Raw genomic sequence first — 16363 nt, 5'->3', positions numbered from 1 at the left:
ATAGCTGGAAGCTGGGTGTGGTAGCAGATGCCTGTAATCTGGTACTTGAGAATTATATAGCCAGACTCAGGAACCTAGTTTTAAAAACCCCCGTTTAGCCTGGCGTGGTGGCGCACGCTTCGCACGCTTGTAATCCCAGCTGAGGGAAGCTGAGACCCGAGGATCGCAGTTCGCAGATAACCTCAGCTACTTAGTGAGGCCCTCCGCAACTAGTGAGACCCTATTTCCAAATAAAGAATAGGGCAGGGGGTGTAGGTCAGAGGTAGAATGCCCCTGGGTTCCATCCCCAGACCCGCAAAAAAATAAAAAAAAAAGGGAGCCGGGCGTGGTGGTGCAGGCTTGTAATCCCAGCATTTGGGAGGTTGAGACCGGAGGATCACGGTTCGCGGACAGTCTCAGCTACTTAATGAGGCCCTCTGCAACTCAATGAGACCTGGTTTCAAAATAAAGAATAAAATATAGGGCAGGGGGTATAGCTCAGAGGTAAAAAATGCCCCTGGGTTCCATTCCCAGACCTGCAAAAAAAAAAAAGAGCCGGGTGTGGTGGCACACATTTGTAATCCCAGCCCTATTTTTTATTCTTTACAAAACAGGGTCTGAATTGCAAAGGGCTGAAGTAGCCAAGGTTGTCGGCAAACTGCGATCCTCCTGTCTCAGCCTCCCGCATGCTGGGACCGCAAGTGTGCCACCACGCCCGGCTCATCTGGATTTTAAATTTTCTGTTGTTTACTAGGTTGAGAGTCTCGCTACGTACGATGCTGAGGCTGTCCTCAAACCCGCAATCCTCCCCTATCAGCCCTCCAAGTGCTGGGATTGCAGGTGTGCGCCACCACATCTGGCTGGATCCATCCTACATTTTCCGATGGTCTCCCAGGCCACCTCTGGTCGAGCTGCCTGCGTGTCACCTGCTTCCAAATGACGAGGGCCGCGGGTGGCCAGGCAGGCGTCCCGGCCCCTGCCCTCCGTGGCCTCCACCTCACGGAAGCAGCTGGCTCCTCTGAGAGGCCAGGGCACGGCCTCCCTGTGTCCATCCAGAACCTGGGTCCACAGCCAACCACAGAGCCTGCACCCTGGTCGGCTGTGTCCATCTGTCCCCATCGGGGGTCAGCAAAGGGCAGACGGAATCCAGAACGCCCTCGCCGGCCCTCATGGGTCTCGGCGGCGCACAGCCGTACTGGGCGGTTGGCCCTGCGGTCAGGCAGCTCACTGGCCAGCCTGGCTTGGTCTCCAGCGGGCCAAGTATCTGAATCCAGAAGCCAGCTTGTTATTTAAACGGAAACTTTATTGACAGTTTAGAGCGAAAACACGGTTAAACAGAAATAAAACAACGCTTGCTCAGCAAAGTGCAGGCGCGCGGCAGAGCGCTCAGTACTCCTCGCCCTCCTCCTCGCCCTCCGCGCTGTCCGCTCCGACCTCCTCGTAATCTTTCTCCAGGGCAGCCATGTCCTCCCGGGCCTCGGAAAACTCCCCTTCCTCCATGCCCTCGCCCACGTACCAGTGCACGAAGGCCCGCTTGGCGTACATCAGGTCGAACTTGTGGTCCAGGCGGGCCCAGGCCTCGGCGACGGCCGTGGTGTTGCTCAGCATGCACACGGCGCGCTGCACCTTGGCCAGGTCTCCGCCGGGCACCACGGTGGGCGGCTGGTAGTTGATGCCGACCTTGAAGCCGGTGGGGCACCAGTCCACAAACTGGATGCTGCGCTTGGTCTTGATGGTGGCAATGGCAGCGTTGACATCCTTGGGCACCACATCTCCACGGTACAGCAGGCAGCAGGCCATGTACTTGCCGTGCCGGGGGTCGCACTTCACCATCTGGTTGGTGGGCTCGAAGCAGGCGTTGGTGATCTCCGCCACCGACAGCTGCTCGTGGTAGGCCTTCTCGGCGGAGATGACGGGGGCGTACGTGGCCAGGGGGAAGTGGATGCGGGGATAGGGCACCAGGTTGGTCTGGAACTCGGTCAGATCGACGTTCAGGGCTCCGTCGAACCTGAGCGAGGCCGTGATGGAGGACACGATCTGGCTGATGAGGCGGTTGAGGTTGGTGTAGGTCGGGCACTCGATGTCCAGGTTTCTGCGGCAGATGTCGTAGATGGCCTCGTTGTCCACCATGAAGGCGCAGTCGGAGTGCTCCAGGGTGGTGTGGGTGGTCAGGATGGAGTTGTAGGGCTCCACCACCGCCGTGGACACCTGGGGGGCCGGGTAGATGGAGAATTCCAGCTTGGATTTCTTGCCGTAATCTACAGACAGACGCTCCATCAGCAGGGAGGTGAAGCCAGAGCCGGTGCCCCCGCCAAAGCTGTGGAAGACCAGGAAGCCCTGGAGCCCCGTGCACTGGTCAGTCTGCGGGAGAGAGTTATGTTAGCGTTGAGCCGTCGGGGAGGGTCGCGACGGACTTCTACGGGGATTTAATTTTTTTTTTCTTTTTTGGTGGTACTGGGGGTGGAACCCAGAGGCTTTCTCCTCCGGGCTATACTCCCAGACCCATTTTATATTTTATTTGGAAACAGGGTCTCACTAAGTTGCTGAGAGCCTCACTAAGTTGCTGAGGCTGGCTTCGAACCTGCGCGATCCTCCTGTCTCAGCCTCCCAAGCGCGGGGATTACAAGTGTGCGCCACCACGCCCGGCTCTTCTACGGGGATTTAAAAACTCTACTGGAGCCCGGCGTGGTGGCGCACACTTGTAATCCCAGTGCTTGGGAGGCTGAGACAGGAGGGTCACAGGTTCAAAGCCAGCCTCAGCTACTTAGTGAAACCTTGTTTCCAAATAAAGTATAAAATAGGTCTGGGAGTATAGCCCAGAGGTAGAAAGCCCCTGGGTTCCACCCCCAGTACCATAAAAAGTAAATAAATAAATAAATAGAATAAAAAATCAGGCTGGGAGTATAGCCCAGAGGTAGAAAGCCCCTGGGTTCCACCCCCAAAAAAACAAAAAAACCACACAAGCTCTACTAAACAGCATTTGCTAGAAAACAGAGCTTCTAAGAGCTCCAGAGAAAACTTTTCACAAAGGGGAGATAATCTTTAAAGGTTATTTTGAGCTGGGTGTGGTGGTCCATGCCTGTATTCCCAGCACTTGGGAGGCTGAGAGGAAGATTGCAGGTTCAAGGCCAGCCCTAGCACCTTAGCAAGGCCTTCCACAACTTAGCGAGCTGTTTCAGAATGAAAAATTTAAAAAAAACATGGCTGGGAGCACAGCTCAGAGGGAAAATGTTCCTGGGTTCATTCCCCACACACCGACACACAAAAAGGCTATTTTTTATGTACGTATGTATGTATGTACTTAAGGGCCTAAGTATCTGAGGCTGTCCACGAACCTCTATCCTCCTGTCTCAGCCTCCCAAATGCTGGGATTACAAGCATGCACCAGTGCCGGGCGTGGCGGCGCACGCTTGTAATCCCCGCGCTTGGGAGGCAGAGACAGGAGGATCATGCAGGTTCGAAGCCAGCCGCATGCGCTGGCTTAGGATACCCTGTTTCCAAATAAAAATGTAAAAATAGGTTGGGAGTGTAGCCCGGAGGTAGAAGGGCTTCCAGGAATCCCAGTACCACCAAAAAAATAAATAAATAAATAAAATAAAAATACAAGCATGCACCACCCCGCCCAGCTTTTTTATTCTTTTAAAACACGGTCTCATCACTACATAGCTGACGCTATCCACAGACTACGAGCTTCCTGTCTCGGCCTTCCAAGTACTGGTACTCAAGTGTGCAGCACCACGCCTGGCCTAAATAGCTCTTAGTAAGTTTCTGTCCACCTAAAGGCAGACCCCCAATTTCCAAATCGACATTTGTAGCTAAAACTTATTTGCAAGCAAAGAATCATTAAGAGTTCTGCGGTAAATATCTGAGAAAGTACAATAAACAATCTGAAGAGGACAAAGCCACGGCTGGAGCGAGGCCATTCTTAGAACAGGCCGGCCGCAGCTGGGCTTCGTACAAGGTGGTTTTCCTGATAAGCTGAGCTGTGCAGGCCTGGGCTTAGTTGTTGGTTAATTACTTACAAGCCGCACACAGGCAGGGCAGCCGTGCCGATGGCCAGGCTCTCATCGACTTTCCTAAGTGATCAATCAAGCTGCCTCAGCTGTTTCTGCCGGAGCCGGCTCACTGCCCGGAGGCCCAGGAGAGCCGGCGCTGATCTCCTGTGCCTGGTCTCCATGGCCGAGCCGGCTCCTGTCATGGGCAGCTCCGGCCTCCACTGTCAGCTGCTTTGGAGAGCTCCTGGCTAGTAACACTCAAGGCTCCCTGGTTCTCTGATGCCAAGTAAACAAACTGCCCGAATCCGCCTTGCAAAACACATTAAATTAGGCAGGAGACTCTTCCTGCCCCATAATCCAGGACTATCCGCTTTAGAAGCCCAGTTAATTTAGCAGCCGAAGCCTCAGTTTAGTTGCAAAGAGTAAGTTGAATTTGTATGTGTGTGTGTGTGTGTGTGTGTGTGTGTGTGTGTAATCACTTGGGATTGAACCCAGGGCATTGCACCTCTGAGCTACACCACCTCAGCAGTCCTATTTTGTCTTTTTGGGGTTGCTTGTGTCCGAGGGATGAGCCCAGGGGATTCTGCTGCCCAGCTACACCTTTGGCCCTATTGCTTTACTTTTACTTTGAAACAGGGTCTTGCTAAGTCGATGAACTCACTACTTGCTGAGGCTGTCCTTGAACCTGTGACCCTCTACGCTCAGCCTCCCATGTCCTGGGAGTAGAGATGCGAACCACCATGCCTGGCTGAGTTTGGTCTCTCTTCAACACTAGAAAACTCATTCATCATTATTATTATTGTGTGTGTGTGTGTGTGTGTGTGTGTGTGTGTTACTGCGGGTAGATGGAACCAAAGGGCAGTCTACTTCTGAGCTACACCCCTGGCCCTATTTTTTATTCTTTATTTTGAAACAGGGTCTCACTGAGTTGCAAAGGGCCTCACTAAGTAGCCGAGGCTGCGATCCTCCTGTCTCAGCCTCCCAAGTGCTGGGATTACAAGCCTGCACCCCCACACCCAGCTTCATCTCACTTTAAATCAAGCATTGCACCGGGCTTGGTGGGCACGCTTGTAATCCCTACGCTTGGGAGGCGGAGACGGGACGATTGCGCTGGCTTAAGAGACCCTGTTTCCATATAAAAAATAGGTCTGGGAATGTCGCCCAGAGGTAGAGGGTGGTTTCCAGGCACCCCAGCACCACTGAAAAAAAAAAAAAAAAAAAATTCCAGCCTCGCTTACCAGCTTGCGAATCCGATCCAGGACGAGGTCAATGAGCTCCTTGCCGATGGTGTAGTGGCCCCGGGCGTAGTTATTGGCGGCGTCTTCTTTGCCGGTGATGAGCTGCTCGGGGTGGAAGAGCTGGCGGTAGGTGCCCGTGCGGACTTCATCTGGAAAAGGAAAAGCAGCCGCGCTTCACACAACCCGCACGAGGACCCGGGGTACCCGCGGAGCCCCCGGGCCGCGCCGAGGTCGACTCACCAATGACCGTGGGCTCCAGGTCGACGAACACGGCCCTGGGCACGTGCTTGCCGGCGCCCGTCTCGCTGAAGAAGGTGTTGAAGGAGTCGTCTCCTCCCCCGATGGTCTTGTCGCTGGGCATCTGCCCGTCAGGCTGGATGCCATGTTCCAGGCAGTAGAGCTCCCAGCAGGCGTTGCCAATCTGCACACCGGCCTGGCCAACGTGGATGGAGATGCACTCACGCTGTGGGAGGAAGGACGGGAACCATCAGATGACCGCCACATCCGCCACAGGGGCAGGCCCGCCTACATGACTAACCTTCAAAGACTTTTGGGGGCCAGGCCCACCCAGGATCCATTTCTTAAGCAAAAATCTTTGTTGAAGAATTCAGGAAAAAATGCTTTGGAAGCCAGGCAGGCGTGGCGACACACCTGTGATCCTAGTGCTGGGGAGGCTGAGATTGGAGGAATTTGAGTTTGAGGCCAGCCCCAGCAACTTAGTGAGGCTCTGGGCAACTTAGACCGTCTCAAAATAATAATGGTAAAAAAAAAAAAAAAAAAAAAGCACAAGTGTAGCTTGTAGAATGCCTCTAGGTTCAATCCCCAGCGCCACCAAAAAGAAAGTTTTGGAAGACCAGAGATCTGACACAAGGGCTGAGCCCTGCGTTGTCTGGTGTCTCTGCTTTGGAACCACACTGTTCTATTAGCAATAGAATTCCCCTAGCTCCAGGCAATACAGCCACAAAAAGTAACAGAACTCGCCCTTCCCGGGCCCATTCATCCTGTGTGTGACTGTGACTCAGGAGAGATTTCTGGCCACCTCAGTCCTGTTCTCACAAGGCAAGAGCGGAGCAGCTTCCTTTCCCCCTTCAAACCAGTTTAAACCAGCTCATGACTCACGGGAGAAACTGCTCCTTCAGCAGCTGCCAGCGCCAGCCTTTCACCCCAAGGACAATTTCAGTCTGTTACCAACCATCTCGGGTGTGTGTGAGTGTGTAGGGGGCATGTAAATGAAGGCAAGAAGGGTCACAAAGATGTCACCGCCACAGTTTAAATTAGCTGTTTCCTGGTAGAACCTTATTAATTCTGGCATTGTGGAAAAGTCAGTGATTTAAAAAATAAACTGGAGCCAGGCGTGGTGGCGCACGCTTGTCATCCCAGCATTCAGGAGGCTGAGACCGGAGGATCGCGATTCGCAGACAGCGTCAGCTACTTGGTGAGGCCCTCTGCAACTCAGTGAGACCCGGTTTCAAAATAAAGAATAAAAAATAGGGCAGGGAGTATAGCTCGGAGGTCGTGTGCCCCTGGGTTCCATTCCCCAGACCCACAAAAAAAGACAAAATAAAGAATAAAAAATAGGGCAGGGGGTGTAGCTCGGGGGTTGTATGCCCCTGGGTTCCATCCCCAGACCTGCCCCCCCCAAAAAAAAGACAAAATAAAGAATAAAAAATAGGGCAGGGGGTGTAGCTCAGAGATCAAATGCCCCTGGGTTCCATTCCTGGACCCAGAAAAAATAAAGCTGGGCATGGTGGTGCACACCTGTAATCCTGGTATTTGGGAGGCCGAGGAGGAGAAATGTGGGTTTCAGGACAGCCTTGGGAACAGAGCAAGACTTTTAGCAACCTAGTGAGACTGTTTCAAAACAAAAAAACGTGGTGGTGCAAGCTTGTCATCCCAGCATTTGGGAGGCTGAGACAGGAGGATCATGGTTCACGAACAGCCTCACAGTTGCTTAGTGAGGCCCCCAGCAAATTAGTGAGACCCTGCTTCAAAATTTAAAAAGAATAATATACAGGGCTGGGGGTGTAGCCCAGAGGTAGAATGTCCCTGGGTTCCAATCCCATTACTGCAAAATAAATAAATAAATAAATAAATAAATAGGCAATGAAGCCAGGCACAGTGGTGCAGCCTATAATCCCAGTATTTGGGAGTCTTACACAGAATCACAGGTTCAAGGCCAGCCTCAGCAACTTAGCAAGGCCCTGTTTCAAAATGAAAAAAGGGCTGGGGGTGTAGCTCAGAGGTTTAAAAAAAAAGAGCTCTATCTCTGATACAAGGGGGGGGAAAAGCAACATAGAATGGGTACCATAGATATTAAGAGAAAAACAAAAGGGTTTTCATTGTATTTTAGCCCAAGTCAGATTAGCTACTTTGTTTCTTTGGGGTACACCCCAGTACTGGGGATGGAACCCAGGGAGACATTCTACCTCAGAGCTACACTCCCAGCCCTTTTTATTCTTTATTTTGAAACAGGATCTCGCTGAATTGCAAGGGGCCTCATTAAGTAGCAGCTGAGGCTGTCCTTGAACCGGGATCCTCCCCTCAGCCTCCTGAATGCTGAGATTGCAAGCCTGGGCTACCACGCCCAGTTCGGATTAGCTACTTTGGATGTTGGCAAAGAATTTTCAAAGTATCTCCCATTATCAAGTTTTATAAACTGCCAAACTGGGAAGCTAATTAGACACCAGCCATGCTCTCAAAGGGCTTAGATTCACAGCCCATGATAAAAACCCCGTTACAAAAAATAAATAAATAAATAAATAAAACCCGGTTACAACCTCTGACTTCCCATCACCCCCTTCCCGCCTAAACTCCCCATAAAACCATCCAGTTGTGCTGACCTCGTGGAAACTCAAATCCAACTCCTGTCCAGGGGCAGGAACCCAGGCCGCCGCTGTTTACTATGGCACCACACTGGCCTTTATCTACACTTTGCAAACACCACGGCACCAAAGTCAGGACCAAGAGAACCAAGATCCTGCGTCCTCCGCGGCCCCAACAACTACGTACCGGGCCTGGGAAGACCCACCCGCTCTAACAAAGCGCTTATTGGAACCTTTCTGGCCCCCGATTTCTCCTTCACTGACCACCAGTCTAGACTGCCGTCTTTAACCTTAGCTGGTAGTCACTGCCAACAGCTGGGCTTGCACTTGGGCCAGGCACAGGTGAGCCAACAAGCCCAGCAGCAACTAGATGAGGGGCGGTGTTTGTGTTAGTTACTGGGGATTGGACCCAATGGCATGCTACCTCCAAACTACACCCCCAGTCCTTTTTAAAATTTTTCATTTTGAAACAGGGTCTCCCTAAATTGCTGAGGCTTGAACCTGCAATTCTGTTTTAACCTCCCAAGTACCGGGATTACATGCTTTGTCTAGCTACTGGGTCTCTTGTTTACAAAATTTCCCTTAATCACCGTGGTTTAATCACAAGGGTGAAGCCCAGCCCTTCTATCAGCCTCACTCATCTCTGAATTACTTTTACCTGTATCTTTTTCGGTCGTGCTTAAGGAAAAGGATCCAAGACAAGTTGTTACAATCAGGCATACTTTTGATAACTGGTAAGCGGCTGCCAATTCTGTGGTCTGCTAGTCACTGCCTCTCCCCTTCTAAGATACTATGTTGAGATATTTGATACAGACACTTCCTGTATTGATTTTGGTACTAGGGATTGAACCCAGAGGTATTTTCCCTCCAAACCACCCCCAGCACAATTTTTTTTCTTCTTCTTTTTTTTTTTTGGGGGGGGGGGTGGTACTGGGGTTCCTGGAAACCTTTCTACCTCCAGGCTACACTCCCAGACCTATTTTTTAATACTTTTTATTTGGAAACAGGGTCTCTTAAGCTCTGGCTCTGAACCTGCGATATCCTCAAGCCTCCCAAGCGTGCAGGGATTACAAGCGCCACCACGCCCTGTTGTCTTTTTTCTTTTTCTGTGGGTCTGGGGATGGAAACCAGGGGCAACTGACCTCCAAGCTACATCCCCTGCCCTGTTTTTTATTCTTTATTTTGAAACAGGGTCTAAATTGCGGAGGGCCTCACTAAACTGAGGCTGTCCGCGAACCACGATCCACCAGTCTCAGCCCCCACTCCCAATGCTGGGATTACAAGCGTGCGCCACCAGGCCCAGCACAATTTTCTTATTTGAAAACAGGGAGGGTCTAAATTGATGAGGCTGTCCTCAAACCTCCCACCCTCCTGTTTCAGCCTCCTAAGTACTGCGATTACAGACAAGCACCGACATGCCCGGCTCAGACACACGTTTTAAAACAGTTTCTTGCTGGTACTTGAGACAGGATTGCAGGTTTGAAGACAGCCTTAGCAAGTAGTGAGGCTCTCAACCCGAGACCCTGTTTTAAAATGAAAAATAGGAGCCGGGCGTGGTGGTGCACGCTTGTAATCCCAGCATTCGGGAGGCTGAGACAGGATGACCGCGGTTGGTGGACAGCCTCAGCTACTCAGTGAGGCCCTCTGCAACTGAGTGAGACCCTGTTTCAATATAAACAAAAAACTGGGCAGGGGTGTAGCTCGGAGGTCAAATGCCTCTGGGTTCCATCCCTAGACCCCCCCACACACAAAAATTAAATTAAATAAAACCCACAGCTATCACTTAGCTAGGCAGCCAATAGGTGCTCTGCTCAAACTTCTGGGGAAGTCGGTAGAAAGCGCCCAAGTTGTCTCCAAAGCTTTGCGGGGTGGGATGAACCCCGGGAACTCCCGCACACGCTTCCCTGGGCTGAACCCCGATTTCAGGTTTTTTGAAAACTGAACTCAACGTTGACAGTACTGGTTTACGCAGTCGTTTTCTAAGAAACATCCTTTTATGGACTTGTTTCTGGAAGCTGGCTCGAGGCGGCTTGGGCCACGAGGCAGGGCTGGGCACCCCAGGCGATCCCCCAGGTGGGGGCGCCGGCCGCGCAGGGGACCCCCGGGCCGAGGCCACCGGGGTTCCCGGGGAGGTTTCGTTCTCCACGCCCTCGGTGGCCCAAGCGCAGGCTCCCGGCCGTTCCGGAGCGGGACCGGGGCGCCGGGCTGCTCTGACAAGGACCCAGAACAGTGCCCGGGCCACGTGTTCGAGCCCGAAGTGGTGGGCTGGGGCCAACTCGGCTCCCCCAGTCCGGCCACTAGAAACCGATTTGCCCCGGGGGCAGCCGAGGGCGTGGAGCGCCTTCCGAACCCCCCCCACCCCCCGTCCCGCCCCGCCGCCCGCATTCACCATGTTGGGCGCTCCGGAGGCTGCGCGTTGACGCGGAAGACAGGGGGACGGCGGGGACGAAGCTCTCCCACTGACGGACCAGCTAGGAATCCGGAGGAGAAGGAGTGAAGGGGCCCGCCGGCCCGGCTTTATATAGCGTCCCGGGACGCCACGCCCATCGCCACGCCCCGGACACGCCCATCGCACGCACGGCTCCGCCCACGGCCCGCCTGGGTCCCGGGCACGCCCCGCGGAAGCGGAGCGCGCGGCGCCGATTGGTGGGTTCAAAAGTTCAAACCAAACTCCCGCGAAGGCTGGGCCGGGCCGGGAGGGGGCCGGGCGGCGGCTTGCAGGGAGGCCGGGCGGGGTGTTCGAGCAGCCATCGCCTTCCTCGCCCCGCCCAGGGAGGCCGGGAGGCCGGGGTCCCAAGTCTAAGCACCACCAGTGGACCCTGAACCCCTGACCTCGCCTTTGTGGTTTCACCCGTTTTCCTACCTACTATTTATTTATTTCGGTACTAGAAATTAAATCCAGGAGCATTTTACAACACTTTTGTTTTTCCTTTTTTCTTTTTTTGGCGGTACTGGGGTTGGAACTCAGGGGCATTCGACCTCCGAGCTACACCCCCAGCCCTATTTTTTATTCTTTATTTTGAAACAGGGTCCCACTGAGTTGCAAAGGGCCTCGCTAAGTAGCTGAGGCTGTCCTCGAACCGCGATCCTCCTGTCTCAGTCCCGAATGCTGGGATTACAAGCGTGCGCCACCATGCTCGGCAACACTTTTTATTTTGATACAGGGTCACGCTAATATGTTTAACAATTCATTTAAAATATAGGGTTCTAATATTTATTGAACTTTCGGAGTAACAAGAAATGAAGACCGTCGTGAAGTTTTATTTATTTATTTATGTTTTGGTGGTACTGGGGTTCCTGGAAACCCTTCTACCTCCAGGATACACTCCCAGACCCATTTTTATATTTTTATTTGGAAACAGGGTCTCCTAAGCCAGCGCGCGCGGCTGGCTCCGAACCCGCGCGATCCTCCTGTCTCCGCCTCCCAAGCGCGGGGATGACGAGCGTGCGCCGCCACGCCGGCCATCCTGAAGTTTTGAGATATAGAGCTACAGTCAAGCAGGGCGCGGTGGCGCACGCTTGTCATCCCCGCGCTTGGGAGGCAGAGCCAGGAGGATCGCGCAGGTTCGAAGCCAGACGCGCTGGTTTAAGAGACCCTGTTTCCAAATAAGAGATATAAAATAGGTCTGGGAGTGTAGCCCGGAGGAAGAAGGGCTTCCAGGAACCCCAGTACCACCAAAAAAAAAAAAATAATAATGGGTTTGTGAGTATAGTTCCAGAGGTAGAAAAGCTCCTGGGTTCCACCCCCAGTACCGCAAATAAATGTACCATAAATAAATAAATAAATAAATAAATAAATAAATAAAAATGGAGTCACTCATACTAAAGTTCTACTCCAGCAAACCAAAACTAAGATATTACTTGACTGTCTGAGAAATCAGGAGAGAGATAACAGTCAAATTTCCCAAATGAAGCTGGGTGTGGTGGCACACGCTTGTAATTCCAGTACTGGGTAGGCTGACAGGAGAGTCTCGGGTTTGAAGACAGCACACGGCAATTTTGCCAAACCTTGTTTAAAAAAAAAAAAGTCCCTGGGGGAGCCATGGCACACAAGCATGTGTGTCCTGGCACACGCTTGTAATTCCAGTACTTGGGAGGCTGAGACAACAGGCTCACACGTTCTTGACCAGCCTCAGCTACTTAGTTAGTCCACCACAACTTAGTGAGACTCTGTTTCAAAATAAACAATAAAAAATAGGGCTGGGGGTGCAGCTTAGAGGCAGAATGCCCCTGGGGTCTATCCCCAGTATACACGCACACACAAGTCCTGGGGGTAGCTGGGTGTGTTGGCACACACCTGTAACACCAGTACTCAGGAGGTTAAGACAGGAGGAGGATCATACATTCACAGCCAGCCTCAGCAATTTATCCAGACCTTGTTTCAAAATAAAAATAAAATAGGGCCAGGTGTGGTGGCGCACGCTTGTAATCCCTGCGCTTGGGAGGCTGAGACAGGAGGATCACGCAGGTTCGAAGCCAGCCTCAGCTACTTAGTGAGGCTCTCAGCAACTTAGTGAGACCCTGTTTCCAAATAAAATATAAAATAGGTCTGGGAGTATAGCCTGGAGGTAGAAAAGCCTCTGGGTTCCACCCCCAGTACCACCAAAAATAAATTAATTAATTTAATTAAATAGGGCTGGGGGTATAGCTCAGCGGTAGAATGCCCCTGGATTCAATCTCTAGTACCAAAACAAACCAACTACCAAAAGGGAACCCTGGGGGTGTAGCTGAGAGGTAGAGTACCCAGGTTTGATTTCCATCCCCCCAACACACACACACACACACACACACACACACACACACACACATACACACACACACACACACACACACATTCTCTCTCTCTCTCTCATGCCCAGAGGGGCCATATTCAAGGGCTCTATAGGTCTGATGACTTCAGTTTGGATCCTGTTTTGTTTTATTTTTTTGTTTTCTAACTACAGGGCCTTGAGCAAATTTCTTAATCTCCCTTTTAAAGTAGATGACAAGCCGGGCGTGGTGGCGCACGCTTGTAATCCCCAGGCTTGGGAGGCGGAGACAGGAGGATCGCGCAGGTTCGAAGCCAGCCGCGCGCGCTGGCGTAAGAGACCCTGTTTCCAAATAAAAAAGTATAAAATGGGTCTGGGAGTGTAGCCCAGAGGTAGAAGGGTTTCCAGGAGCCCCAGTACCCCAATAAAGAAAGAAAAAAGAAAGAAAGAAAGAAAGAAAGAAAGAAAGAAAGAAAGAAAGAACAACAAGCCAGGCATGGGCATGGTAGTGCAGGCTTCTAATCAGTACTTGGGAGCCTCCTCTACTTAGTGAGGCCTTCGGCTCGAGGGAACTCTTTTTTTTTTTTTTTTTTTGTGATACTGGGAATGGAACCCAGGGACCTTCTACCTCTGGGCTACACTCCCAGACCTATTTTATATCTTTTATTTGGAAACAGGGTCTCTTAAGCCAGCGGAGGAAAGAAGGAAGGAAGGAAGGAAGGAAGGAAGGAAGGAAGGAAGACCTGCCCTGCATCCTACACAGACCACATAACCTTTTGTTATACTCCAAAATGTAATCCAAGCATTTGGGAGGCTGAGATAATTTATTCTTTATTTTGAAACAGAGTCTCACAGCCAGGCGTGGTGGCGCACGCTTGTAATCCTCGCTCTTGGGAGGTGAGACAGGAGGATCACACGGGTTCGAAGCCAGCCTCAGCTACTTAGTGAGGCTCTCAGCAACTTAGTGAGACTCTGTTTCCAAATAAAATATATAAAAATGGTCTGGGAGCCCGGAGGTAGAAAGCCTCTGGGTTCCACCCCCAGTACCACCAAAAAAAAAAAAAAAAAAAAAAAAAAAAGGAAAGAAAAAGAAAGGGTCTCACTGAGTCGCAAAGGGCCTCACTAGGTAGCTGAGCTGAGGCTGTCCGCGAACCCTGGTCCTCCTGGCTCAGCCTCCCAAATGCTGGGATTACAAACGTGCGCCACCACACCCGGCTTGTACCAGTATTGGGAAATGGCTTCAGCATGTATTAATGTACAAAAAATGGCTTTAAAATATTGAGTGTGCCAATGTTGGAAAACACGTGGAAAAAAACTTGAAGCTAGAAGCTTCAAGGAAAGGGCTGAAGATTTCCAGGCACCAAGGGTAATTAGCAAGAGAATAAAAGAAACCCAACTAGGGTCTTTTACATTTCTAAGATAAGCAAAATTCCTCAAGAATATGGGGGATGCCGTGACCCTCCAAGACGTCCAGATAATCAGTTAGCATTTTGGACCATAACGAAAGGTGTGTGGTCTGTGTGGGAGACAGGGCAGGTCTACAGGAAGGAATCTCCCCGTCAAAAGACCTGCCCTCCGAAAAAGGGCGGGTCTAGTCTGGTTAGAAGATTATTGATATAAAATAATCTACATCCGGAAATCCCTGGTGACTTCTGTTCTATCTTTCCATCTTTGTAATAATAAAAATTGCTTAAGCTTACAGCAGAAGAGTTTGGGCTAGTGTTTTCTTTTTTTTTTTTTTTTTTTTTTGTGGTACTGGGGTTCCTGGAAGCCCTTCTACCTCGGGGCTACACTCCCAGACCTATTTTCACATTTTTATTTGGAAACAGGGTCTCCTAAGCCAGCGCGCACGGCTGGCTTCGAACCTGCGCGATCCTCCTGGCAATCCTCCTGTCTCTGCCTCCCAAGCGCGGGGATTACTAGCGTGCGCCACCACGCCCGGCTGGGCTAGTGTTTTCTAAACCTAGTTCAGAACAAGAACCCACAGTTCCGTCTCTCGCACTGTTACAGTTCCGGAAGCCCAACAGGGTCCCCAGAACACTCCACCACCTTAGCGGTTTTCCAACCGTGACAGGGCTCGAGGGAACTCTTTTTTTTTTTTTTTTTTTTTTGGTGATACTGGGAATGGAACCCAGGGACCTTCTACCTCTGGGCTACACTCCCAGACCTATTTTATATCTTTTATTTGGAAACAGGGTCTCTTAAGCCAGTGGAGGCTGGCTTCGAACCTGCACGATCCTCCTGTCTCTGCCTCCCGAGCGTGGGGATGACAAGCGTGCCCACCACGCCCGGCTTTGAGAGAACTCTTAATGAACGGACAACCAGTGCTATCTGGGCGTGGTCCCTGGGAGTCCTGGGCACCCTGACCAGGTTCCTCATCTACCATTGGCTGACTCTAGTCCAATACCCTCCACCTTGCTAAAAGCCTGTACCCTGTATCTGGGGTCTTGAAATCTTGTGATTGGGTCTGCAGGGGGTGTAAAAACAAAAGTGGTACTGACTGGAGGAGGCTGATCCCCCCCATGGGCTGACGGAACCCAGCAGGGGTGGGGAATTACAGAACCCAGGGGAAGACGTGGTCTCTTCCACCTCGGTGCCACTCTCCTCTCCCCATAGGTGGAGTGAGTCTGGTAAGAAGAGCATCTGAGAAAGTAGGGGCACGGCCCACCTGAGAAATGAGCCCCTGGCCCCTTACCTTGATGACACTCGGAAGAACACACCAATACAACGTCCATTTAAAGGCCCGGATTGGCAGGGGCAGTTTCACTTTCCGGCTCTCCAGCATGCCCTTTCTTTTCTATTTTTCTACTGATTTTGTAATAAAGACTTGTGGAAGCTGGACCAAACTATTTGTTTTAATTTCCCTATTCAACAAATTCTAGTTGAATGGAGAAAAAAGCCCACAGAGCCTTAACAACCATGGCATTTTTGGTATCCCAGATGGGACATGTGGCTCAGTAATAAATTTTTTTTTCAGGTCTGGGGATGGAACCCAGGGGCATTTGACCTCCGAGCTACACCCCCTGCCCTGTTTTTTTTTTTATTATTCTTTCTTTCTTTCTTTATTTTTTTTTATTTTTTTATTTTTTTATTTTTTTTGTGTGTGGGTCTGGGGATGGAACCCAGGGACATTTGACCTCTGAGCTACACCCCCTGTCCTGTTTTTTTATTCTTTTCTTTCTTTTTTTTTTTTTTTTTTTTTTGCGGGTCTGGGATGGAACCCAGGGGCATTTGACCTCCGAGCTACAGCCCCTGCCCTATTTTTTATTCTTTATTTTGAAACCGGGTCTCACTGAGTTGCGGAGGGCCTAAGTAGCTGAGGCTGTCCGCGAACCGCGATCCTCTGGTCTCAGCCTCCCTAATGCTGGGACTACAAACGTGCGCCACCACGCCGAGCTCAATAATTAATTTTAAGCAATAACTTTCACCGGACTTTTGAAGCGGCGAGTTGAGGGCAGCAGCAGCTTCAGCTGGAGCTGGAGCTATAGAGCTTTGGCATCATTGTGGAGCAACAGCGCCACCTAGTGGTGGTTCAATGCCACTGCACCCTGAAAGTGATTTCCCAGGCAGGTGGTCTCAAC

The 16363-nt window shown here is 51.2% G+C and overlaps 1 protein-coding gene across 1 annotated transcript; it reads right to left on the bottom strand.

The window, feature by feature from the left end:
• Positions 1-1365: 1365 nt before the first annotated feature.
• LOC308276793 (tubulin alpha-1C chain-like) lies at positions 1366-5573 on the bottom strand (the record flags this gene model as incomplete). The annotated part of the gene is made up of 3 exons (XM_080715677.1): positions 1366-2340; positions 5213-5361; positions 5453-5573. The coding sequence occupies 3 exons, from the start codon at positions 5571-5573 to the stop codon at positions 1366-1368; spliced, it is 1245 nt and encodes a 414-aa protein (XP_080571803.1).
• Between the last annotated feature and the right edge of the window lie 10790 nt (positions 5574-16363).

The sequence above is a fragment of the Muscardinus avellanarius genome (genome assembly GCF_963383645.1).
Source record: "Muscardinus avellanarius genome assembly, chromosome: 18".
Taxonomy (NCBI): domain Eukaryota; kingdom Metazoa; phylum Chordata; class Mammalia; order Rodentia; family Gliridae; genus Muscardinus; species Muscardinus avellanarius.
This window is presented reverse-complemented; position numbering and strand designations above follow the sequence as displayed.